The 25,273-nt window shown below is 43.9% G+C and overlaps 1 protein-coding gene and 1 long non-coding RNA gene across 2 annotated transcripts in view; one reads left to right on the forward strand and one right to left on the reverse strand.

Moving 5' to 3' along the window:
• Positions 1 to 11,841: 11,841 nt before the first annotated feature.
• LOC143820662 (uncharacterized) lies at positions 11,842 to 23,446 on the reverse strand. The gene is made up of 3 exons (XR_013225446.1): positions 23,278 to 23,446; positions 21,616 to 21,682; positions 11,842 to 12,548 (listed from the first exon to the last, which is right to left on the reverse strand). It is a non-coding gene; the product is annotated as an uncharacterized LOC143820662 (long non-coding RNA).
• Positions 23,447 to 23,706: 260 nt separating this feature from the next.
• Positions 23,707 to 25,273, forward strand: part of COL1A2 (collagen type I alpha 2 chain) — a 69,204-nt gene continuing 67,637 nt past the window's right edge. Inside the window, exon 1 of the mRNA XM_077304235.1 lies at positions 23,707 to 23,964. Coding sequence (XP_077160350.1) covers positions 23,895 to 23,964 — 70 coding nt within the window. The 5' untranslated portion in view covers positions 23,707 to 23,894. The remainder of the gene's footprint in view (positions 23,965 to 25,273) is intronic.

The raw sequence follows: 25,273 nt of genomic DNA on the forward strand, positions 1-25,273 counted from the left end.
TCACCTCACAATGTAGCTTGTTTTCAACAGCATCCAGCTAATTAATGTTTTTGTTCTCTGGTATTAGTGCTTTGAAAGAAAGTTGCTATACATTTTTTAGCATACATTAGACTCCTGGCCTGTTACTTTTCTGTAACAAGTAAATAGCAGTAAATGCTTTATCTGCTACCACGGTGATAACATTGGCCAGTCCTAGCCAGAGGGGGAAAAAGCTATATCCAAATGGTGAAGGGGTGAGAGGGGTGGGATTTTCCCCCCCTAAAGCAGAGAGAAAGAAGGAGGTGTACCAATTACGGGATTGGTGTGAGAGGCTGTCAGTCAGAGGAATTGTTTTCTCACTTGCATATTCATAAGCTGAATCTCCTTTGCAAGGAAGCGGTATTGCATTGGGTCAAATTTTGCTTTTTGCTTTTTTTTAAAGTACAAATTCCATCTTGCTTTAATCACTGCCCACTGTTAGTCTTCCGTACGGCCTGCCAGCTGCATTCCTTTTATGCTGTTGTTTTGGCTTAGGCTCCAGACAAATTTTGGATCTCTTCACACTGAAAAAACTTACAGCCTCCTCTCTTTTCTAACAGAAAACAGACTTCACTTTAGTTATATAAGAACGTGATGAGTTGGAGGAATAAAATGGCCACCGTCTTTTTTCTTAGAGTTTGTGAAGATTTTATTTTGTCAGAGGAACAGCATGAGACTGCCTCTAAAATGGAAGCCCAGCTTCATCTGAATTGAAAAGCTATGGCATTTCCTAGTGTGCTTTTCACAATTTCAAGCATGGTTTCCAAAACATAACTGCTTTTAATCTTATTTGGTTCTTTTGTGTGGTGGAGGTTTGCAACAGAAGCAGTTGCAGGTGGGATCTGCTAGGATAGACCAGGAGACCCTGATCTCGCCAGATCTTGCAAGCTAAGCAGAGCTGGCCCCGATTAGTATTTGGATGGGAAGCCACTGGCAGGCAGTCACTTTGGTTCATCTCTTGCCTTGAAAACCTTATGGGGAAGCCATAAGTAGGCTGCAGCTTGACAGGCACCTCTGCATACACATGTGGGATCCAGCAATCTGAGTTTAGGGTCTGAGGACAAAGATCTTACTGCTGCAGAATCTACCCACACTTCTAGGCTTGATCCCAGCCTCGTTCCACAATCTCACTGGGCTCCCTACTTTTCAGAATTTCACAAGAACTACCCTGTTGCTGACCCCATTTTCCCCATGCTTTTGGCAACAAAAACTGACTGAATATACAGGTAGAATATGTTTTAAATTCATTTGTAGAATGATATTTGAGGTTATTTGAGACTCCCCTCCCCTCCCCTCCACATGCAAGCCAGCTGGGTGACCTTTGGCCGGTCAGTTTTCTTAGGGCTGTTCTCACAGAGCAGTTCTCTCAGAGCTCTCTCAGGGTGTCTGTTGTAGGGAGAGGAAATATGTTTGTAAGTTGCTTTGGGAACTCCTTTGGGTGGTCAATCGCTGGATCTTAAAAACAAGCTCTTCTCTCTTCTAAATTATAGTAGTTTACAAGGGTGGCAGATACATTTCCTCAGTCTCCAACCAAGAAGTGTCTGTGAATGTATGTCTGTGAATGAGAAAGGTTAAGCTGGAGGTCAGTTTTGTGTGCTTGTGTTTCTGAAGGAGGGGGAACGTAGGTTTAGGCTTGTGCACCAGGGGTCCGATCCAGACTGATTCAGCTTTGGTGCCCATTAAAGTCATTGGCATGATTGACTTTACTGGGCACCGAAGCCAAGTCAGTCCGGATTGGGGCCCTGGTTAATACATATATAACAATCACTATATTTAATAGAAAACTGCCAAGCTCATGGGAGGATCACAAAAGCCACCAAGCAGACATTTCTGCCTGCTCAGTGAATTCCCAAGTATGCAGGAAACATTAAAAAGGTAAAGGTAAAGGTATCCCCTGTGCAAGCACTGAGTCATGTCTGACTCTCTAGCGTTTTCATGGCAGACTCAATACAGGGTGGCCTTGCCAGTGCCTTCCCCAGTCATTACCATTTACCTCCCAGGGTAACCGTTTACTCATTTTACCGACCTCGGAAGGATGGAAGGCTGAGTCAACCTTGAGCCGGCTGCTGGGACCAAACTCCCAGCCTCATGGGCAGACAGCTTCAGACAGCATTTCTGCCGCTTACCACTCTGCGCCACAAGAGCTACCTCATAAATCCCTAAATCCTTAGCACCACACCCCTGACAAATGGCAGCTACAATTACAGGAAATACTTTTTAGCGAACACTTTTGCACTTCCTGTGGAATTCCTGGGTGAACTGGAGACTACCATCTCCAGAGAAGCTTCTGGGTATTGCTAATGCGACTACAGTAGAGACCGGTCACAGGCTCTTAATATATTTTGTTGACTCTATAGAGGGCCCCCTCTTTCCATTTATAAGCTTTCATTAAGACAGCATCAGTCTGCTAGTGGCAGTCTGGAAAGAAGATGATCCACACCAGATGAGAGGAAACACAACCCTCTGAATCTGAAGAGGAATTCCAGCAAGAGCGGGCTGGGACAGTCTAGTGAGCTCAGAAGAGTGCTGATTAGCCAAGAGTATTCTGAAAATTGTACGAGAATGCTATCATTTCCCACATGAAGTGCTTCTTCTTAAAAGCTTCATGGCCCAAGGGGTGTGTAGCCCACACCGGACTCAAATCCGCGTCAAAAGGTGCATTGTTTGAATGGCTCTTAATCCCAAACAAAAGGGATCTGAAGAAGCAGCTGTGGCTGGTGGGATAAAATCAATGATAAAGATAACAAATACAGTGACTTGGTTCTTTTAAATCTCATCTATTTTGTTGATTGGGAAACACTACACCAGTCTCTCATCAGCTAAAGGAAATCGTGGCTAATGAAAGCACAGTATACCTATTGCTGATTACAAAGAGGTTTCAGAGTTCCTGAGGAATACTGATTTGGAAAAATATAATTCAAGGGACAGGGAAAATATAATATATGAGAGAACCCAGAGAATCTCTTGCCCCATGTTTCCCAATCTTTCCCTACATTCACTTGTGGACAGATACTTCTCTGCATACTATGGCTGTCAATTCTAGGTTGGAAAAATCCTGCATATTTGGGAGTGGAACTTGGAGAGGGGAGGGACTTTGGCAGGAGATAGTCCAAAGCTGCTATTTCCTGCCTGATCTCTGTCATGTAGGTTTACACACAGGCAGAAGGTTTCTAGCTTAGCCGTCCTTCTGACATGATCACGTTCTATTTTAATAGAGCTTCTGGTGTATGTATAGTTATGCTTTCTAATATGCCAGCAACCTTGTGCCTTTTGGAATGGTACAGACCTTAAGGCTGGACCATGCCTAAATGTTTGAACCCACTTTTGGTTAACACCAAGGAAACCTGAAAATTTGTTTTGTTGACTTAGGAAGGTTTTTGAGGGGAAAGTATGATTCTCGTTGAATGAGTAGAAACTACTCTTATAGTGCACTTCTAAACAGAGTTACACTAGGGAGAGTCCACTGACACTAGTTCAAGTCCGCTGTCGTGGTCTAGGCAACAATTTGTACTTACTTCTACTCCATATCTTAAATGACGGGCACAGTTTTGGATCTCGATCTTTTTGGAACTATCAAAAGAATTAGAACCGTGGAATCATAAAATCATAGAGTTGGAAGGGATCTTCATGGTCATCTAGTCTAACCCCTTGCACAATGCAGGAATTAACAACTACCTGCCTACCCACAGTGACCCCATGCTACAAGTGTTACTTGGATAAACCAGCCCTGTTTTCAGTGGATCAGTTTCTTAAAATTACCAAGGGAATGGGGTGTCTAACACACTATTTATTGTATGTATAATCTAGTTCTACAACATTGTCTTGTATTTTTGTGGTCCATTCTCTTCTCTTTTATTTTATGTCACACTGTTTTTGTGTTTACAATGTTTTCTAATTCTGTCATCCTAATCCTGTTGCATTGTTTATTGGATGTTTTATGCTGTCTGATTGCATTGTTTTAAAATTTTGTAATCTGCCTTAAGTTTTAGCAAGAAAGGTGAGCTAACAAGCAGGCCGTATATAAAGTAAATCAAGTTACACAGACATTGTCTCTATTATGACTAATTCTCCCAGTGTCAGATTTATCACCCCCCCCCAAAAAAAAAGCTTCTCTGGATGGGTCTTAATAGTTCTACTGCAAAGTATTTAATAAAGCCAGTCTGATTTCCATGCAGTTATTTGCTCCTGTGCAGGACTTTTACTGTATATCCTGAGTTCTATCTCCCGGACACGTCATAAAGGGAAAGAAGGCCGCCCAGTCTGGCAGAGTTCCTTCATGAGATTCCTTTTATCTTAGTGTGAGCAAGCATTTCCAAGCCCTTGACTCTGCCTGGTCTGAATCTGCATATGCTTTCCAGATGAGAGGTTTAACTGCACAGCCCTGAACAGAACCAGCTCAAATTCTTAATCAGTAGTGTGCCACTTACGGTGTTTGTATTATGGTGGAAAAGAGGCAAAGCCCTACCCCCTTTAAAAATAATGCAGACATTGCAGCCTCCACTAGCTTCCCTCAGAAGTAAGATTTTTCCTGTTTTTCTTTCCCTTTTGTGACTGAGCTGCCCTAGTTATCTGTTTTCTTCTTTCCTGAAGGATTCCAGCTGTTCCACCCTGTCTCAGTGTAAAATTTTGCCTGTTTTCTCAGTTCAGGAACCTGAGGGAAGGAATGGGAGACTTAAATGGCACTCAAGAAGTTTTCATAGTCTAAATTAACAAAAAATATGTTATCCCAGGGGGAAAGGTGAAATCAGGAGTAACATTTCTAAGGTAACTCAGTATGGTTAACTTTGAGGTAAAATCGGTACATGCACAGACTTTAGTTCTTATGTTTAAGGCTAATGAGAGTTTCTTACAGTGACTTAAAATCTTTATGATTTTGTTCCAGTGTTTCACCCAAACACTTCAATACACTTTCTTTGAGTATTTTCTAACTCTTTTGTTTTCCAGAAAGCTGGTACACTCTTTCCAGTGCCCAGATCCCTTCTCTTGAAACACCAGTCCTCATAATGAGTTTTAAAATTGACACAAAGTCTCTAACAACAGTTTCTAACCACACTAGACAGGGATTTCTGTGCTCTATCTGTCTCAACTGGGTAGGAAAATTCTCTTCTCACTAGATTTATCCCCTTTTTTTGGCCCAAATGGGGGTCTCTGTCTAACTACCCACTCATCCTTGCCAACTTTCCTCAGTTCTCCTGTTTGTGTTAAACTGTTCTCAGTCTGAGCTCAATTCTGAAATTGTCAGTATTCAACTCGTCTCAGCTAAGCTGAAATCAATTCTCCACAGCATCCAGTTCAGAAGTCTTTCTCTGTTTAGCTGATGCTAACCAATCAGATCTCTTAGAACAGCCTCTCACTCAAGGCTCTCTGGCTCTGTGAAGAATTAACCTTTCACGGTCTTTTATCTGCTTGCACAGCACTTCTAAGCTTTTAAAAGTGCAGTCCTTCACAGCGGCGCACATAATATCTAGGCTGTCTCTCCCCACCCCCTGCTTTTGGGTGGTGAGATGTAGTGCTGTTTTTCCTCTCCATTCAAGTACTTTAACTTGGAAGTAAGAGCAATTGATTAAAAGGTCCATGCTTCAAAACAGTTGTTCTAAATTCTGGAATTTTTGCATACTGTCCTTATGCTTAAGTGTTTCTTCCCTTCACAAGGGTTAAATTCTCCTCACTAATTCAACTAAACAACTGACAACTGTACTACTTCATACACTGCAATTCAAAAAATTGCATTGTAGATATCAAAACTTCTATTCCCCCTCCTCTAAATCCAGCACCCGAAAAAGGAAACCTAAACAGAAAAATCATGTATAACTTGCAAAGGAAGGAAAACTTAGTGGTGTGAAAACGAATAAGACAAAAAAAAATCTGGCTCTCCACAATTCACTTCTTAGGATCTGAGCTCCTCAGGATGATGTGGAATAAAATTCTTGTGGTGGGGGGAGGGTTTTCCACAGGCTAGATGGGAAGGACATTTAGAATTAAAAGTCTCAGGGAATAAACCATTTTTTGAATAAGGGAACAGGCAAGTACAGAAGGGCAATAAAGCTTTCACATTAAGGGATGTGAAATATCACAGTCATTCTTCAAGATAGAAGAATGTTGTACATGCATTAGGCTAGTAGATAAGACTGCATTAAATTAAATTTCCCAAACCATAGTTTCTGCTGCCTGTTCACTGTAAACCACTTTGGGAGAGTGTTCGGGTGGCCAAACCCATGTGACTTCTGTGCCCTTGATCAGTATTGGAACACTGAAGCCGCTGGAGGACTTCCAAAATGAAACCCTGATGGAGAGCATTGGTGCAGTCAGCTGCCACGTGTGTAGATATCCAGTTTGGAAAAAGGAGAGGCAGAGCTAGCAGGAAGGAATACCTTTAATTTGACGAGCGAGAAAAGAAATAGCCAGGACTTGGAATTCCTAACGCCACATCAGCAAAACTGGAATCCTTGAATACCAAGATTTTAAAATGATGCAGATGAATGCAGACTTAAGAACCGTTCTCATAATAGAAATATCATCTTTTCCAACCATCTCTTGTATAGTCAGGCTAAACATATCCCCCCCATAACTCATACGCAGACATACAAAAGTGGCATATTGTACAGTATTATCCTAAGCATAGTTTAAGATTGCACAGTGAAGTCTGTGCCTTGGAGTCAAGGAGAAGGTTCATAAATGGATACCAAAAAGAGTACCCTTTAACATCTACTACAGGTTTGCTTTTTGGACGATATCAGCACCACACCTCAGAATTGCTGAAATATTGACTTTTCAGCATTAAAATGTTAAGATGTCTAACCCTGATTACATATATATATATTATCACATAATCATATCCCAGTCCTTGGTCCAGAAACATTCTGGTTGAATTGGTTCATATTAAGAGTTTAATGCAACTAAATGAAACTCATTGTTATACTTGTGTCACAGATTTATATCTCACTCCCCACAAGGAAGAGCAGTTAGTAAAACCATGGAGAAGAGTCACTTGTGAATGTTTGCATGCCCTGGCAGAAGGATGACTGGCCTAAAATAAGACTAATTGCCTAAAGGAGGTATTCTCAACCAGAGTTACCCTGGAAGGGTTTCCTGAATGGGTGGGAGTGAATTAATTTTTATATATATTTTTAAAATTGTTCAGGCTGGATTCATTCATGTCATGTCATGATCATGTACAAAATCTCTGGTACTTAGGATCGGAAACTTCCAGGTGAGGCCTGGAGTTCTCCCGGATCACACAGATAAGTTCCACTAGAGACAATGGTAGTTCCAGAGATTGGATCCTACTGTATGACATCCCTGAGTAGTGCCCTTCCCTCTCAGACTCCACCCTCCCCACGTTCTGACCCCCAAGTCTCCAAGGTTTTCTCAAACCAAAGTTGGCAACCCTACTGGTTGTCCTAGGTATCATTTCTTTTTGTACATAGACATTTTTGGCAAGCTTTTCTCTACCCGAAGGAGTCTCAAAGCAGCTTACAATCGCGTTCCCTTACCTCTCCCCACAACAGACACCCTGTGAGGTGGGTGAGGCTGAGAGAGCCCTGATATCACTGCTCGGTCAGAACAGTTTTTTATCAGTGCCATGGCAAGCCCAAGGTCACCCAGCTGGATGCATGTGGGGGAGCGCAGAATCGAACCCAGCATGCCAGATTAGAATTCCGTGCTCCTAACCACTACACCAAACTGGCTCTCCAAATTAGCCCTTTACCTCATAAAATAAGTATAAGAGACTGGGTTAGGGTAACTTCCTTAAATAGAAATACACAGGTGCCAATCTTCATTTGCAGATGGGAATAGCTGGACCTAGATGGTCTGAGGAAATATCATATATGTTACATCAATATTTGGTGGTTTAATGAATATCCCAAGAGCCTGTGGCCAAGGCTCCTGCTTAAATGAGTAGCTGCTTTGAAAGGCCTGATGTGTAAACAGCTTACTTTGGCTGGTACTGTTTTCTTTGGAAAGACTCAGACTCTGTGGTATTTATTTATCTCCAGGCATTTCAGGACTCGATCAAACCTCAAATGAACAGGTACTTAAAACCCATCTGTGGCCAGGAGGTGAGAAATTCATTGATAGATTCTTCTTAGGATAGTTTTTCTCATAAAACATTTATTTACTAAAATTCAGTTCATTTGCCCCCCAGAAACTGCCAAATTTATCTGCTATAAGCACACTAAAAACATTTTGAACTTTATGTGTTGATTTTTCCTTGAAATATTTTTCTTAAAAGTGTGTATAATTTGTCATACCATAAAAGCTAGCAGGGCATACTATTTAGAATATGAAGCTAATATCTGGGAGACTCAGATTCAAATCTCTGCTCTGCCATGGAAGCACATGGAAAGACCTTCAGCCACGCTCTCTCTCTCTCTCTCTCTCTCTCTCTCCCCAACTTCAAAGGGTTATTATCATGATGATGATGATGATGATGATGATGATGATGATGATGATGATGATGATGATGATGATGATGATGATTAGATTTGTTTCCCACCACTCCCTTGCGGCTCGTGGTGGGTTACAGTATCCTAAAATCCCCTTTAAAACCCCATTAAAAGACAAAACATTAAACATTACCAACATTACCAAGATGGCGGAGATCGGCAACTCAACTTCCCCCCCTCCCACTACTGGCGGGTGGAGAGGAGGTCCTGATGATGTTCACTTCGGTCCCAAATTCCACTGAAGGAGGAAGAAAATTGTATGATGCTTTGTGTACTCACTGGGGTATAAAATATGAATACATTTATAAATAAATTGGGCCATAAATAATATCTAAATCAGTGATACTCACTCTGTTGCTCAGGACCCTTAGGTGGGTCTTTATCATGCTACCTGTAGCTCTTCTAAGCATTGTTTCCCCATGTAGTGCCTGCCTCTTTTGTGACAACTCCTTGCAGGGAAAAAAATTAACACAGACAGAGGTTTGAACCACTCACTTTAAGAGAACTTTATTTATTTTTAATATCCTGGAGAAAGTTCATGTATTTCTCAGAATAGCATGTTTCTATCAGGGCTCTTTTGCTCTAATAACAGTTGATGATTTGGCCTCCTGCAGGCTAGCTAACAATATTGATTGGATTTTTCCTACTCCGTTGCATGTTGCTTTGAGTGTCTTATGTGACCTGGAAAGGGTGGCTCAGTAGATTTATAATGAAATAAATTAACCTGCCCTCTGTTGCTGTAAAGACAATCTATCTTTTATCAGACCAGGTTGATAAAGTAACATATAAAACCACTCTTTTTGTTTTGGCTGCAAGGAACAGAAGGGCGAACAGTATTACCATTAACGCAGGCTCTTAATACTCTTACACTCTCTAGTCATGTATGCTGTTTCAGTTCTTTGGTCTTAAATTTTATATTTGTAAATGTATCACTCAGAGGGATGTATAATGAAATATATTGATGGAGTAGCTCCTGAAGATTATCTGGAAGCTTCAGCTGATATCCCATTTCTGCCCCCTGATGACTTCTGACTGTTAGTGCCCAGTGTTATTCATGGTGCTGATGTTGAATAGCCTGGGATATGCATGTGAAAATGGCTATTTTCCAGGAAGAGCTAATGGGTCTCAGTAACTAACAAGGTATTACACCCTTCTATGTTCATTGACCAATAGACTTAAAAGAGGGTAACTCTGCTCAGGATGGCACCTTTAGAAGAAACAAGCATGGGCACTAAGAATCTTATGCCAAATGATGTCAAAACTGGGAGATTTACTGCATTGGAAGGAAGTGAGATAGGCGCGACATGTATGACAATGTTTATCCATGACAGAAATAACCTCTCTAGGGCCTATTCTGCATACAATAGATAATGCACTTTCAATGGACTTTAGAAGTATATTTTCCTGTTCTGCACAGGAAAATCCAGCTGCCAATGCACATTGAAAGTGCATTATCCTATGTGTGCGGAATGGACCTAGGTCTCAAGCTGTGAGAGATATTCAAAAGAGGAGAGGTCTAATACTTGATACAACCAGGTTATGGGACATGGGTGAGTGACCAGACGCAGTCAGATATCCATCAGGAGAACTTGCCTTAAACAGTGTTTGTTCACTCAGCACTCTGAGGGAGGGTTGCTATGGGAGAAGAAGGAGCTTCCAGTTTTAATCAGTGTAAACAGTGACAGTCAGCTTTTTACCCCATTTTTGGCTGTACATATCTTCCTAGGGAACATGGATGCAAAGAAAAATGGCAAAAGCCCCCCTGCCTCCATTTCTGCTGGCCGTAGGAGGGCAGGAAAGAAACGGAAAGCTCGTTCTCCCTGTTGCAGCACTTCCTCACAGTGGTGAGCAAAGACCTGTTTAAGGTGAGTCCTCCTGATGTCTGTCTGTCTGCAAGTTCAGTCAAGCACCCGTGACCCCACACTTGTTGCACACATTGTATATTTGAGTCCTGAGAAACTGTTAGTAAATGGCAAAGAAGTCTGTTGCTCCATGGCTGTGACGGAGGCTTCCATCGCATCAGCTTGCAAGCCTCTGTGCAAGCCAAAATCTTCTTTGGAGGACCTTTAGGAATTACCGCCTTATCGTGCTCATCTCTTTGAGATGCTCAATGCAGACCTGTTTAGCTTCTGCAGAGGAATTGCATCACATGCCTTCTGATATTTCCTTGGTACCTCCCACCGCCTGACAAACTGTAGAGGAGAATGTTTAAAAGAGCAGCCTGGCCTTCTCTGCTTGCACAGAAAGTCTGCTGAAGTCTCCTTGCTTTCTTTACCCAGAGTAAACCTTAGCTTAATATGGATCATTATGAGAAAATACCCCAAGTTCTCTCCCCCACCCTGCTTTAAAGGCCTCTCAGTGATGTTTTCTCTTGGTGCACTAAATCCCCCTCCCAACAAATCAGGCCGGGCAAACGTGGTATGGCTCAGAAACAACGATGAAGACTTCCAGGGCTGCAAGAAAGAGCACACTTTTACTTTGAAGGAGGGGGAGAACTGAGACTCGATCGTGATGTGATCATTCTTTCCATATGGTTTTGTTTATAAGTTATGGCGTTTCTTTTCAGACCGCAGTATTTCGCTGGCAGCTGTTTCTAGGTTAATGAAAAAAAGGTCTTCCTCAAATTCCAGCCCTGCCATGTGACAAGAACTTATATGGCTGAGTAGCATCTGGGAGGGAAACACAACGGGCTGAGGAGCAGGGGGAGGTGGTTCCCATATTTATGATTAGCCATCCCCTCAGCCACAATATATAGAAGTCTGGATTAATACACGCACACACACATATAATTTCCTTGCTGGCATTTTCAAGTACCATGTGATTATAAAGGAGCCCGGAACAGCCAGGAAGATATTTAGCTCATTCACAGCTATTAAAAACAATAAGGTGACCAGTCACTCTCTGTGTGAATGGCCCCTTATGAGTTCATTAGTTCATACTAGGTTACAGCCTAACACAAACCAGCCCACTTTGAAAGAACAATGAGAAAACACCTAAGATTTTGATTTGAAAATAGTTATCTACTTTTAGCACCATTCTCTGCAGTGTCAGATTTCATTGAGTAATCAGTGTATGATGGGCTCTTTTCAGCAGCAGTATAGCGGTTATGGAATTCCCTCCCCTGACAGGCCTGACTAGCCACTTCCTTGAGGACCTTTAGAAAGGTAGCATTAATACCAAATCTGATTGGCTGGTCCTCTGGCATTATGACCTCATTACTTATACAATGGGATCCCTGATTGGCTGTGATGTTGTGAAGGTGGAGCTGTTCTTTTGGAAGGTAAGAAAATGGCACCAAAGCTGCTGGTGAACAAGAATGATAAAAGCAGGATTTTGTGAATCTTTTAATAAGTGATTTAGATCTCCAAACTTCCTTTTCACTTTCTTGCCAAAAGTATCTGCAAAACTTCAAGGCATGATTTAAAACATTTCTATAAGGAAAGTTGGGATCCAAGGGGAAGAGAAAGAGATTAAAGATTATACAGTTATCTAACCATAATTTATAAATCTAAGGGATACAAACATTGATAGAAGCCCATACAAGAATCAGTAAGCACATCTGTTTTGGGATGCCACGATGCCACATTCTCCATATGTCCAACGTTTGACAAAGTGTTTATTCTGATTTTTTCTCCCTCTTGTGTTCTCCAGACAAAGTTTCCTGCTGTAGAAGGCTGGAAAAGAAAACATCGTCTCTTGCTATGAATTGTTAACGGGCTCTTGCTCAGCTTTGCTCGGTTTAAGTACCTTGCTTAGATTGGCCCGAGACTCTGTTTTTTCTGGAAACGTCATTTTGCACTTGGTCAGCGTTCCAAAACCGCAACACACTGAGAAGACATTCCTGCTCCACTTGCTCAGCTTTTTTCAGATTTCCTAACTCTCCAACTTCTTTCAGACCTTTTCGGTTTTACCTGTAAAGAGGAGGACTACTTCTGCTTGTATTTCTTCTGACATGGATCCTCAGTACTGAAGTATTAGATTTAAAAAAAGAAATCAACTTGGCATATCTTGTGGAAAACGTTACCGCAGAAACATTTGCAATCACTTAAGAGTGCATTCCCACAATGCCTTGCGAAAAAAACCCTGAAAAAATTCAAAGACAAAAAGGCACAAGAAGTTACCCAGAGAAAAACAAGAAAATGGCTTTCTATTCTTTAGAGCTCGCTGGTACACATATTCAGAAATAGCCCTCTACCTATGATTATAGCATAACTTCAATGAAACATATACATTCTTGCAGTCAACAGCAGCCCTCAACATCTGTTTCTGCTTAAACTATACCTCCCTTTGGCATCCATTCAAAAAACTATCCTTTGCCTGCAATGCACTCTGTTTTTAAAGGGCCCGACCTCATTGCTGGTTTTACTGAATATAAATCTGATGTAATTAGAATCATAGAATCATAGAGTTGGAAGGGGCCATACAGGCCATCTAGTCCAACCCCCTGCTCAACGCAGGATCAGCCCGAAGCATCCTAAAGCATCCAAGAAAAGTGTGTATCCAACCTTTGCTTGAAGACTGACAGTGAGGGGGAGCTCACCACCTCCTTAGGCAGCCTATTCCACTGCTGAACTACTCTGACTGTGAAATTTTTTTTCCTGATATCTAGCCTATATCGTTGTACTTGTAGTTTAAACCCATTACTGCGTGTCCTCTCCTCTGCAGCCAATGGGAACAGCATCCTGCCCTCCTCCAAGTGACAGCCTTTCAAATACTTAAAGAGGGCTATCATGCCCCCTCTCAACCTCCTTACATACATTTAAAGTTACTGAAAGATTGTAACCTGTGAGAAGTAAAAACAACATGAGCAATTTAGCATCTTGTTAGATGTATTCGTATTTGAACATGCCTAACAGTGGGCCATGCCATCGATTGATTGGACTCAATGTTTCCCTTCCACAAAATGGGGAGGAAAGTCTTCTAGTGGAAGGAATCATCTTCAACAGGAGAGAGTACAAAGGAGATGCTTCAATCCAGTGACTTCAGCCATACATTCTGAGAGGAAGGGTGGGAGAAGAAACAGGAAATTCAACTGTCTTCATGTGTGTGTGTTTTATTTATTTATTTTTCAATTTGTATACCGTTGCTCCTCCAATGGTCTCACGGCGGTTCACAAGAATAAAACATTAAAATACAATAAAAATTCCTCCCTTACAACAAAGGCAGCAAGCGGTCAGATACCCTTCTAATTACTCCTGATTCTATCCCTCCTCGTTCAGCCGAAGGCCAAGTCTTCTTCCACTGGAAGTGGGTCCTGTTTAAATGTGCAATCACTAAATTGTATTTAGATGTGTATTCTCAGCTCACCAGTTTCCAAGAATCATTTTGAAGAAAGAATCAGCAACAAATTTGTTTGTTCCTGTGGCTATCACTACATCCTGATGTTACTTCTTAGCCCTGGGATTTAGAAGTAGTTTTGAATGTGGAGAGTCCTCTCAGTCACCATGGCTGGTAGCTACTGACAGACCTATCCTCCATGAATCTTTCCAAATCCAATTTTGGAGCTGTTTATCCCTGTGGCCATCACTACAACCTCTGACAGCAAAATGCACATTTTAATCATTCTCTATATAAGAAGTATTTCCTTTTATCTGTCCTGAACCTACTGCCTAAGCTTCATTGGATTCCCTGAAGTTCCAGTATTTTGAGGGAGAAAAAATTCTCTTTTGTCAACTCTCTACATACAGGATATTCCAGTTTCCTTCATTTCTGGTCCTGCAACTCCCATGATCATCTTGAAGCTGGGGGCTAATTTTGAGACTCGAAATTTGATTTTTCTGGGGAGTTTATCCCTACTACAGACAGGCATAAATATTATTTCATTATTATAGATGTCTCAGAAGAAGATGAAGAAGAAGAAGAGTTGGTTCTTATATGCCACTTTTCTCTACCCGAAGGAGGCTCAAAGCGGCTTACAGTCACCTTCCCTTTCCTCTCCCCTGTGAGGGAGATGAGGCTGAGAGAGACCTGATATTACTGCTCGGTCAGAACAGCTTTATCAGGACTGTGGCGAGCCCAAGGTCACCCAGCTGGCTGCATGTGGGGGAGTGCAGAATCAAACCCGGCTTGCCAGATTAGAAGTCCACACTATTAACCACTACACCAAACTGGCTGTAACACTCTCCCTCTTGGCTCTAAAAATAATCTCATAAGATCTGGACACCTTTCATGACTTCATGCAACTGCCAACACACATATATTTCTACATAGAAGAAGAAGAGCTGGTTCTTATATGCCACTTTTCTCTCCACGAAGGTATCTCACAGTGGCTTACTTTTGCCTTTGCTTTCCTCTCCCCACAACAGACACCCTGTGAGGTGGGTGAGGCTGAGAGAGCCCTGATATCCCTACTCAGTCAGAACGGCTTAATCAGTGCTGTCGCTAGCCCAAGGTCACCCAGTTGGTTGCATGTGGGGGAGCGTGGAATCAAAATAACTATGCTTGTTCTGAACTCAACTACTCGCATGCACTGACCAGGAATGGCATTTCCCAATAGTCAGAAAATGAGATTTGAGTAACAGCATTCAAATGAGGTTTCCTGGGGGACAGACCCTCCCTCATTTGATTCATGTATATAAAACCCCATATTCTTTTAGGAAACAAGTCACTGTGGAAGTTGTTACCTGTGTGCAAGCTAAACAGCAGGTAGGGGTGGTGGTTAAACCTCTATATCCCTCTACAACAGGGGTAGTCAAGCTGCGGCCCTCCAGATGCCCATTGACGTTTGCTGGCAGGCACTCATGGGAATTGTAGTCCATGGATATCTGGAGAGCTGCAGTTTGACTACCCCTGCTCTACAACATTAAGCTTCTGCAATGCAAACTCATTTACCAACCTCCAAATTTTGTGATGAACATCGTGAGAGTACTGTACACTTTTTCGGACTCAGTCTTGAAACCTTTTTCCTTTTGGGCTCCTCATTGCACATGATGACTCCTGAGAGCAGGGCTAACATGGAGGCTGAGAGGGAAAAGTCATGACAGAAGAATGTCTTCTCCCCCTTCTTCTTTTTCACAATGGTAGCAAGAGTGCCACATAGCTGAGCAGCTGGGATGGAGCCAAACCAAAGCTCTGCAAAGCCCTGCCCTGAACTCTGCGTAGACGTGGCTCAGCTGAGCAGTCAGAGCGCAGAAGGGGATCGCATAGAAGAGGCAGCCACAAAGTACTGTGTCATGCACCCTTCAGCTCCCGGCCTGCTATGCGTTTTAAACTGCCTTCCCCGGCTTCTGTGTGTTTTATTTCATCACTCCTACTCAAAATCATCGGTAAGCAAAGCCCACCTCTTGCCTAACTCAATTGCAAAATAAAATTTGGAGTCCAATAATTCCCCTTACATTTAGATACAAGGCTTTTGAGGTCTTCCAGTATTATTATTGGATCAAAACTACTCCATTGGAAAGAGAGAGCTTGTGAAGAGCCAACTATTATTAAAGGTACTACCTGGCTCCAGAAAATTGATAGACTTGTCTTCAGGTTTCTGTATAAATGCAGCCATGGTTCTGAAGAACCCCAACAAAGTGTTTTGTATCAAAAGACAATTTGTTGTTTTGGCTGCAGCAGACTAGCATGGCTACCTAGGTTTACCAGCCTCCAAGTGGGACCTGGAGTTGTCCTGGGATTATAACTCATCTTCAAACTACAGGGAACAATTCTCCAGGAAAATATGGCAGCTTTAGAGGGTGGACTGTATAGCATCACACTCCTGCTGCCCCCTTCCCACCCCAAATGCCACCATTTTTACTTATTTTAGATTTTTATGCTGCCCTTCCATACGGCTCTGGGCAGTTTCCACCTACAAATCTCAAGGAACCTTCCAACATGGAGTTGAAAACTTTATGGCTCCATATCCTATAGAATTTACCTTCAATGTAAGAACAAATCAGAGGTTGGATTTGTGTTGCACATTTCACCCAAATTTCTCACTAAAGTTCCAGCTCCATCTTTTTTGTTGTTGTTTTGTTCAGTGCTTTTAACAATTGTGATAATTGGAAATTGAGTGGCTAAAACTTTCCCCATCAAGGTATCCTAGTGCTGGGAATGTTTCCATGGGATGAATTTATGTCTCTTGCACTTTATGTCTCTTGCACTTAAAAGGGGTGGTATTTTTTGTTCAAAGAAGAATTGACCTGCTTTCAGAGGTTGTTATCCCGACTTAAACTGATCGTATAAACAAGCCCTCCACAGAATTACAATACTTAATTCAGCTTCATATTTGCAGGGATTTTTACTAAGCTTGGCAGTAATATTTTGGTCTAAGACCTACAGGAAAAAAAAAAGTTATCTGCAGCAAATGTACTAGTATAGCTTAAAATGAAGGCTTTGTTGAAATTTTTGCTTTAAATAAAAGACTACCTCTAGATGCATGTCCAACCTATCTTCTTCTAGCCTTGGAATAACATTGTTATATTTAGAGTTTGAAATGTGTTTAGTTAAAAAAAAAAAAAACATGAGTCAGATGGGTTTTGTTGCAATCTAAATAGCTATTGGCCAAGGGTGTGCCTTTCTGTGGTGGCCTCATTTTGGAGACTTTCATTTATATAAAGTTAATTTGCTCTTAGTGGCATGCTGAAAAGAGACAATGGGAAATTATCTGGGTCTCCATGTCCAATGGAGCTCATCTTTTAACAGTAGAGTGTAGCCATTGCTCTTTATTCTGCTTATACAGTGCCTGTTGCCTTGTGAGCCGTCTCCCACTCCTGTCCCATAGCCCAGGGGTAGTCAACCTGTGGTCCTCCAGATGTCCATGGACTACAATTCCCATGAGCCCCTGCCAGCGTTTGTGGGCAGGGGCTCATGGGAATTGTAGTCCATGAACATCTGGAGGACCACAGGTTTACTACCCCTGCCATAGCCCACACTCAACTTACTGAACAGCAGAAAAAATAGGGCAATATCATTCCAAATGCTATGAACTCACTGTGCCCACAATGCTATAGAAATTTCCCCATTCTCTATGGTAATTAATTAGCATAGACTGGTGGGATTCCTAGAACATCACAGATGTAGTGACATCAGTTCTGGGTCATAACCCATAGGTAATTTCATGGGGTTTGTGAAAGTCCCCAGACTCTTGGGGGTTGCAGCCATAGGGCTACCAACTCTATTGGCTCAGCCACAAAGCTTCCTGGCCTGAGTTTAGGCCATTATGAGAGCTGAATTTGTGCAGAAGCCAGGTAAACTGCAGTTTAGGGTTTCAGATTAGAAGGGTAGTTTCACAGGGTAACCATGTTGGTCTGCAGTAGAAAAATTAGATTCCAGTCCAGTAGCACCTTAAAAAACACATAGATTTTCAGAGTCTAAACTTTTGAGAATCATGAAGGGAGTTTCTGTTGGCAGAGAGAAGTGGAACACTAGGTTGCTTAAAAGACTAAAAAAAATTAAGAAGAGAAAAACTTTGTGAACGGGAGATGAGAGAAGGACCTAATAGTCTTTCTGCCTGCATTCATTCTGTCTGTTGTTCTGGAGGCAGGAAGGGAGGAAGGATGCTCAAAGGAGCAAGAAGTCTCCAGTGAGCCAATCATGACACTGGGGGAGAGTATTTAAAAGGAGGAGAAGAAGACAAAGATGATGATGAAGAAGGCAAGTTGGTTTTTATATTCCACTTTTCACTACCTGAAGGAGTCTTAAGGTGACTTACAAACACCTTTCCATTCCTTTCTCCACAACAGACACCTGCTGAGGAAAGCAAATAATCATTCTCATACTTTAAAGTGCGGAGTTTGACTTCATTTTCTGTTTCAACCTTTTAAAACATATTCTATAATTCAGGCAGTGTAAAGAAACCTTTTGTCGCTCTGGGTCTGAAATCAGGAAGAAGTAGTAAAGCAGAGGGAAGAAGTCTAGAGAGAAGGGAGAAAGTGCTACAGGAGGAAATCATTTGTGGATTTTTTTTGTTTTTGTTTTAGGAAATGTGCCTTCAAATGTAGCTGCGACACATCAAGGCAGCCTACAAACTGCCAGTTTCCAGAGAACAGGTAAACTCCAGTTATCTTTGTTAACCCTTTGGAAGCAACATAGACAACATCTGTATGACAAAAAGAATTCTATATTTCTCTGTATATGGAGATATCTATCTACAAAGAGACACGTGCACAGTTGCCTGTAGTAATGACACTTCTGAGACTGTGTTAATTTGATAGTTTGCTAGTGAACAGGAATTGTTGACTGAACTTTTATCCTTGGAATGACATGACAGAGATGGCATTTCCTTAATGGGCAATCTAGTTTACAGACTAGGACAGCCTTTCTCGACTTTTCTATTGTAGAGAAACCCCTGAAACATTCTTCAGGCTTCAAGTAATACCACAACCTGCATGATCATGCAGAATATGTTTGGGAAGCATAACCGCATACACTATTGAACAGGACTGCGCAGCGATCTGATAGGTAAGCTGACCCCTACCTACCACCCCTCAGAGGATGCTACGCTAACCAATACACCATGCGGGCTTTCCCTGGCGTGTTTACATCTTAAAATCTGTCTGTTGATCTAAACCAGGGGTAGTCAACCTGTGGTCCTCCAGATGTCCATGGACTACAATTCCCATGAGTCCCTGGTGGGAATTGTAGTCCATGAACATCTGGAGGACCACAGGTTGACTACCCCTGATCTAAACAATATGGCTGAGAATATGAAGGACAAGGGCTGTGGGGCAGAGTGGCTTTATCCTTTCTTTTCTTGGCAGCAAGTTTGAAAGGAAAGAAACTCAGTCAGGACAGTGGTGGGTAGGGGTGGGCAGGTGTAGGTCTGCCTGCCTCTTTAGGAACTTAAGGAACCTCTACGTGGTGGCGGGGGGGGGGTGATTTCCTCCCTGCTTTCCCCTAAGTCTCTGCCTCTCCCCCTTTTCCCTTTGGCTTGTTGGAACATGTGCTCTCATTCCTTAATGACTCATCACTGCAAAGATTCAAGGGGGAGGGGTTAGAATTTCAGACCACGGAAGATTTGTGCACAGCACTCAGTATTATTCACCTCACTAACCGCTTTGCATCCCCCCCCCCCCCTCTCGTACACAGACCCGTGGCAACCTTCTCCAGCTGCGCTGCTTTATGGACCATGGAGAGACACTTATTCATGGTGATAAATCTATGCAAGGAAGCACTACGCATGATGGCCATGGTAATTGTCCTCCTAGCCTTCATAATCGCAGATGCTACTTGGAAAATAAATTGGATGCTTGCTTGCTAGGAGTTTTATGCAGAGCATTGTGCAAGCTAATGTGCATTTCACACTACAATAAACAACACTCTTCAACCTTCACGCTTCTGACTTGGCTCATGGTAGCAGCCTTGGACTTAGCAATGCCTCTTCCTGAGGGGTCGTTTTAACAGTTAAAGGATTGAACATGTTAGACCACCACAGTGACCACATGATGCCAGCGGGCCTATGAAATTTGGGGATTTATTGATAAAAAACCCTGGATGAGGGGGACACACACAAAAGGCAACAGATATCTTAGGTGATAGAATGGCCTGGACCACTGGAGATTGCAGGAGGAAGGTCATATTTTTACATTTGTATCAAAATGTCTGCAAATGGGAAACTATCACAGCAGTCAATGGACTACTCCCCCCCCTTTTTTTTTTTTTACTGCAGAGATGTTCTTTTATGGGGAAGGCATTATGAAATGGTACCGTCCATTTTACTACATTGTGTTTCTTTGCCCTTTTCTGGCAAAACCAGGCCAAAACTGATGATTTTTAGAAAGAGATGGAGGGATGCGGGTATCTAATGTGGAGGGGATCAGCCAACGTTGTAGCCATGTGATGACCTCCCTTCCTGCATGACCCGAAAGCACCAGCATCACGGTGGGGCAGTGGTCTGGCACTCACCCCAAATATCATCATTTGGGGACAAAGATCACCTCTCCCCCCATTTTGCCAGCCTGCTTTTGCTTGCTGACCAGATGAACATCAATGGGCAATGGAAACATTTTCCTACCATTGGCAGGCAACTGGTAAGTCTATTTATTAGACATTTTCCAGATAAGACAAACATAAACACCAAAAGAGAATCAGGGTGGTAGCCATGCTGGTCTGAAGCAGGAGAATAAGTCTGAGGCCAGTAGCACCTCTCAGACCAACAAAGTTTTATTTGCATTTAACTTACAACACGAAGAACCATTTTACAGCACTGATACTTCAAATGAGCAACCAGCATAGCACAAAAAGAGTTCAGGTAAAGCTAAAGATATCAGGCTAGGCATGGGTTTTTTATGTTTCTGTTGTTTAGGGCAACAATGTGCTTGGGGGGGGGCATAATTATCCTACAACAGTTTTACAGAGAGCAGGAGTTTTTAAAAAGTTCTTCAGGCAATGAGTAACCTTTCATGTAACCTTTCACTATGTCATATTACAGTATAAGATTTTTATGCAGACATTTTTCAATTTGTCCTTGAAAAATCCCTAATAATACTGGGCAGAAAACTAGACTGAAATGTATACTAGCTGAGAGTCTCTCATCAGTTTGCAGTGAGGAATTTGCCTCAGGCAGGGGGGGGGAGGAATGGGAGGGGGGCAGAAGCAACAAGAATGAAATATCCAATTTCACGGAGCCCAGTAGCTGCTTTTAATCTCTAACCACAAACTACCTGGCTATAATTTGCGTATGTGAAAGAACACAGACCTCTGTGCATGTTCAAAGTGCCTTTTATTCACCGGTTATCAAGTTCCTGATGTCACCTCTCCAGGCATTTGGAATTAGGACTCAAGAAGTGAAGATGTATGATACTAAAGCAAGTTTAAGCCACAGTACCTGTCAACTAAAGACAAAGGGCTGGGAGAGCATAAAATACAGGCAATCTTAAACACAGCCACGCTGCAGAAAGATGAGATCTTGGGAAGATCAAAATAAATCAGAGCCAAGAGCAGTCCCTCCTCTGACTATAGATTCAGGTGGGCAACTGTGTTGGTCTGAGGCAGCAGAACCATGTTTGAGTCCAGTGGCCCTATAAGACCTCTACTTATATCTATGGACTGGTAATTTCTATGTAATTGTATCTGAAGAAGTGTGTTGGCACATGAAAGCTTATGACAAATCTTGGAGTTATGCCAGTGTCAGCCTTGGCTGGTATTCTGAGCCCTTTGCAGGATTTCTCCCTTATCTCCAGATAAGGCAACCTGGAGCCATTGACTCTTTCACATCCTAACCTACCTCACAGAGTTGTTGTTCGGGTCAAACAGGGGAGGCAGAAATGTTGCAAGATTCTGTAGATTCCAATCTGGAAGAGAAGTGTGGCATAAGTAGATTAAATAAATATATATTCTGACCAGCTGTGGTATTCAGTAGGAACTCAAAAGGAACTCTGCCCATGCTCAGAAATATTCTGTTTCTCAGGTTCCAACTCTGAACACAGTCAGAGGCAACAGGTTCTGCAGAGTGCTCAGAAGCTGCTGCTTTTCTTAGTCTAACTTGTTGCTGCTAGTTGATGTGACAGGGCAAGAATTTCTTTGCCTGGTAACAAAAAGGGAGGCGGGGAATGGGTGGGAGGAGCAGAAGAGCAGCAGCCTGCAGGCTCCCCCCCCCCCACGCACACACACACACACACACATACACATGGATCTTTGAAGGAAAAGTGGGAGGGGAAGTGAGCCTTTTGTTTCAGAGTCTTGGAGAAGGGAAGTCGCATAAGGAATGGAGCGTCTCTGCTTGAGGTGAACCATCTGCCAAGTAACCCTCCTTGAGTTGCCCAAAGGAGAGACCAGAAGGAAGAGACACCCCTTTGGGTGGAAGATGGCTTGGCAAGGAGAAGTGACCCTGTCACTCACTGCAGAAGGGGAGAGAGGGAGGAGGGGAGGCTAGCCAGAAAGTTGGGACAGCCAAGGGATGGGAGGGGAGGAGGGGAGGAGGGAGGGAGGGAGGGAGGGAGACTGATGACGCCCAGCCAGTCAAAGGATGTCCAGGAATTCCAGGATGGGGGACAGGAGCGATGTGGAATCAGAGATGAAATTCTCAGCTAGCTTTCTTGGACCGAAGCTCCCTAGAAATCAAGAGGAATGGCATTCTCCAAGTACGCAGAGACCCTGTTGGACTGTGACCAGGCCTGCAGGAGTGAGGGTCCCGATACAGTCTGGAAGTGGGAGGGGAGGAAAGTAGGCCAGTTTGCCAACTTGTCTGGACCGGGATCCTTAGTCAGCCCTGGAGGGGACAGGGGACCACTGAAGAGCCTGGATTCCCCCCTCCTCTGTTTTTAAGGGAGGAGGCGTGAGATCAGGGCTCTTGGAATAGGTGAGGGCGGAAGGCACACTGTGAGGTCTTGGGCTGAATGGAATGCAAGGGAGGGCGTACAGAAGAGGAGCAAGCCAAGGCAGAGGAGAAGGAAGGGGCGCCTGTGTGACTTCAGGGCAAGGGGGCCAAGCAAGAGCGCACCAAGAGGGAAAAAACGCGAGTGTGCATCTTCGCCTTTCAATCTCTCCCTCTCTGTGCAAAATGGTCAGTGAATACTGGAGCTCTCGTTGGTCTGGGGACCTCCTCCCACTTCCTGGTATGGAAAAGTTGGGAGGGGGAACAGTGGAGCTACGGGGGCTGCGGTAGCCCTGGGCCTGTGCTTGGGAGCCCACAGGAGAAAGATGCCTTGGGCACCCCCCCCCCCGAAGGCACTGGCTCCTGAGTCTTCCCTTTCCAGGGACAGTGGCCGAGCCAATGGGCATTAAGCTGGGCACCCAGTCTTTTGCCTTGGTTGCCCTGATTTCCTGGGAGGGGCTCTACAGACAAGGATTGGGGGGGGTCTCAGAAGCCCCTCTCCCCCGGTAGCTCCAGGCTTTGTCCCCGACGGCTGGCGTCCGCCCTGCCCTGCCCTGCGCTGCCCTCCTTCACCTCGCTGGCAGGACCTGGACAGCTCCTGCTTTGAAAGCGGCGGGCTGTGCTGCCGGCGGGCGACTCCGCGCGCTTCCCGAGCGGGCAACCCACAAAAGGGGGCAAAAGGGAGGCGGGGGGAAGGAGTCCAGACAGCCAGTCATTTTTTCCCCCTTTCCAATGCCGAGAAGTGTCCACGTCCTCAGAAAGAATGGAACCAATTTGGCATCCCCGCCCCCTGCCTCTGCCTCTCTCTCTCTCCCCCCTCTCTCCGCCCCCCGCCCCCCGCCCCAGCCTCTGCCTCCATCCCTCCCAGCAGCGGCCCAGATGGCCGGGACAGGCCGGAGTGGAAGCGCCACGTGACGCTCTCGCGGCGCCCCCGGGTCCCCCCGCCCGCGCCCCTCGCGGCTCTCCCATTGGACGCGACGCGTTCCACGGCTCGGTCGGCGCAGGGCACCTCCTGCCGTATAAATAGGGCTGACGGGGGCTTTATTATTTTAGCATCCCGGGCAGCAGGTTTCTGCTACGTTTGGAGTTACCCGGCCGCCACGACTGTATGCCTGCGTCCCATAAGTCCTAGCTTTCCACCGACCCGGGGACTCAGAAACACAAGGAGTCTGCATGTCTAGGCAGTAGACATGCTCAGCTTTGTGGATACAAGGATTTTGTTGCTGCTCGCAGTAACTTCATGCCTAGCAACAAGTCAATGTAAGTGCCTTCGGATTGTTTGCAGCCGGGTGGGAGGGTTGGGGGTGTCTGCTAAAGACGATTGCCTGCCATTAAATCCTTCCCCCTATGTTTCCTTTTGCGGGATGCTGGGGGAAACGCCAGATCCGTTCAAGCTGGGCACGTTTCAAAGCGTAAGGAAGGAGACTTGCGTGGATTGCAACTGGGCAGCTCCGACTGAGGAGTTAGAGCTCCTCTAGGCATCTGATGGGACGGAGAATGAGAGAAAGATCTCATTTCCATCACAGGCACGAAATGAAGAGGAGTCCAGACTGGTTTAAAAGTTGCTGAAGCTTCCCTTCCTTCTTGGCTCAGATGCACTGATGCTGGCTAGAAGCCAAGCAGACCCTCTCTCAAGTACTTCCCCCACCCCATTTTTGAAACTAAATCCACCACTCTTAAGGAAAACCTCCAAAACTAGTATGTGGGACACCCATCATGAGGATGGTGATGAGAGTGGCCTTGAGTGAACATAGAAATCCTAAATGTGGAAGCATCGTCTGCTTGGAGAATGGCATCCGAGTTTTAAATTACTTTTTTGCCCCACTTACTGCAGGAAGTTCAGGAAATAACCGAGACCCTGCTGCTTTGAGAACATCAACGCGGTTTAGGGCGTTGTACAGGATCTTTTTGCGAAGCTGGAGCGCTGTGGATGCTCACCATGCGCCCCCTAGCGGGAAACAGGAGGTAGCACTAGGGATCCGATGTCGAGTGTTCGGAGTCCGCAGGGACCGGCCCGGATGAAAATATTATTTATAGGACTCTAGCGAGGGAAGAGATTGCTAACGAACAAATCTCTTGGGATAAATTACTCAAAATGTTTGCTTTGATGAATCTTGGGGGGAAAGAAGGAACTTTTGAGAAAACAGGAACTAAAGGAGAAAGAAACTCTACTTTTTTCTAGTTTGGGGCTGGGCTGGGCGAAGAGAAACGAACGGATATGTGTCTGGAATAGATATCCCAGGGATGTTTTGGCGCTATTAATCCATAGTGCCCCCTTGTGGTCAAGACCAGTAGAGTAATCTAGAATAAACGTAGATATGCCCACAACAATAGGCTAATCATGAGAAGATGACACAATAACGTCCATTGAACACACACATTATCCATGTTTGTGAGATTTTTTTTTTTAAGCAGTGAGTGAATTCTTGACTCTTGCTGATATCCTAATGTCAGGTCAGGACAGTATTTTAACGTCACAAGTACGTTTGTGAGGGAAATTATGCTCACTACAGCAACTTCGGCAGGGCCCTCTCCTGAGCTTCATCGTTCAGAATGGATTTGAACTGGT

This window comes from Paroedura picta, chromosome 11, assembly GCF_049243985.1.
Source record: "Paroedura picta isolate Pp20150507F chromosome 11, Ppicta_v3.0, whole genome shotgun sequence".
NCBI classification, from domain to species: Eukaryota; Metazoa; Chordata; class Lepidosauria; order Squamata; family Gekkonidae; genus Paroedura; species Paroedura picta.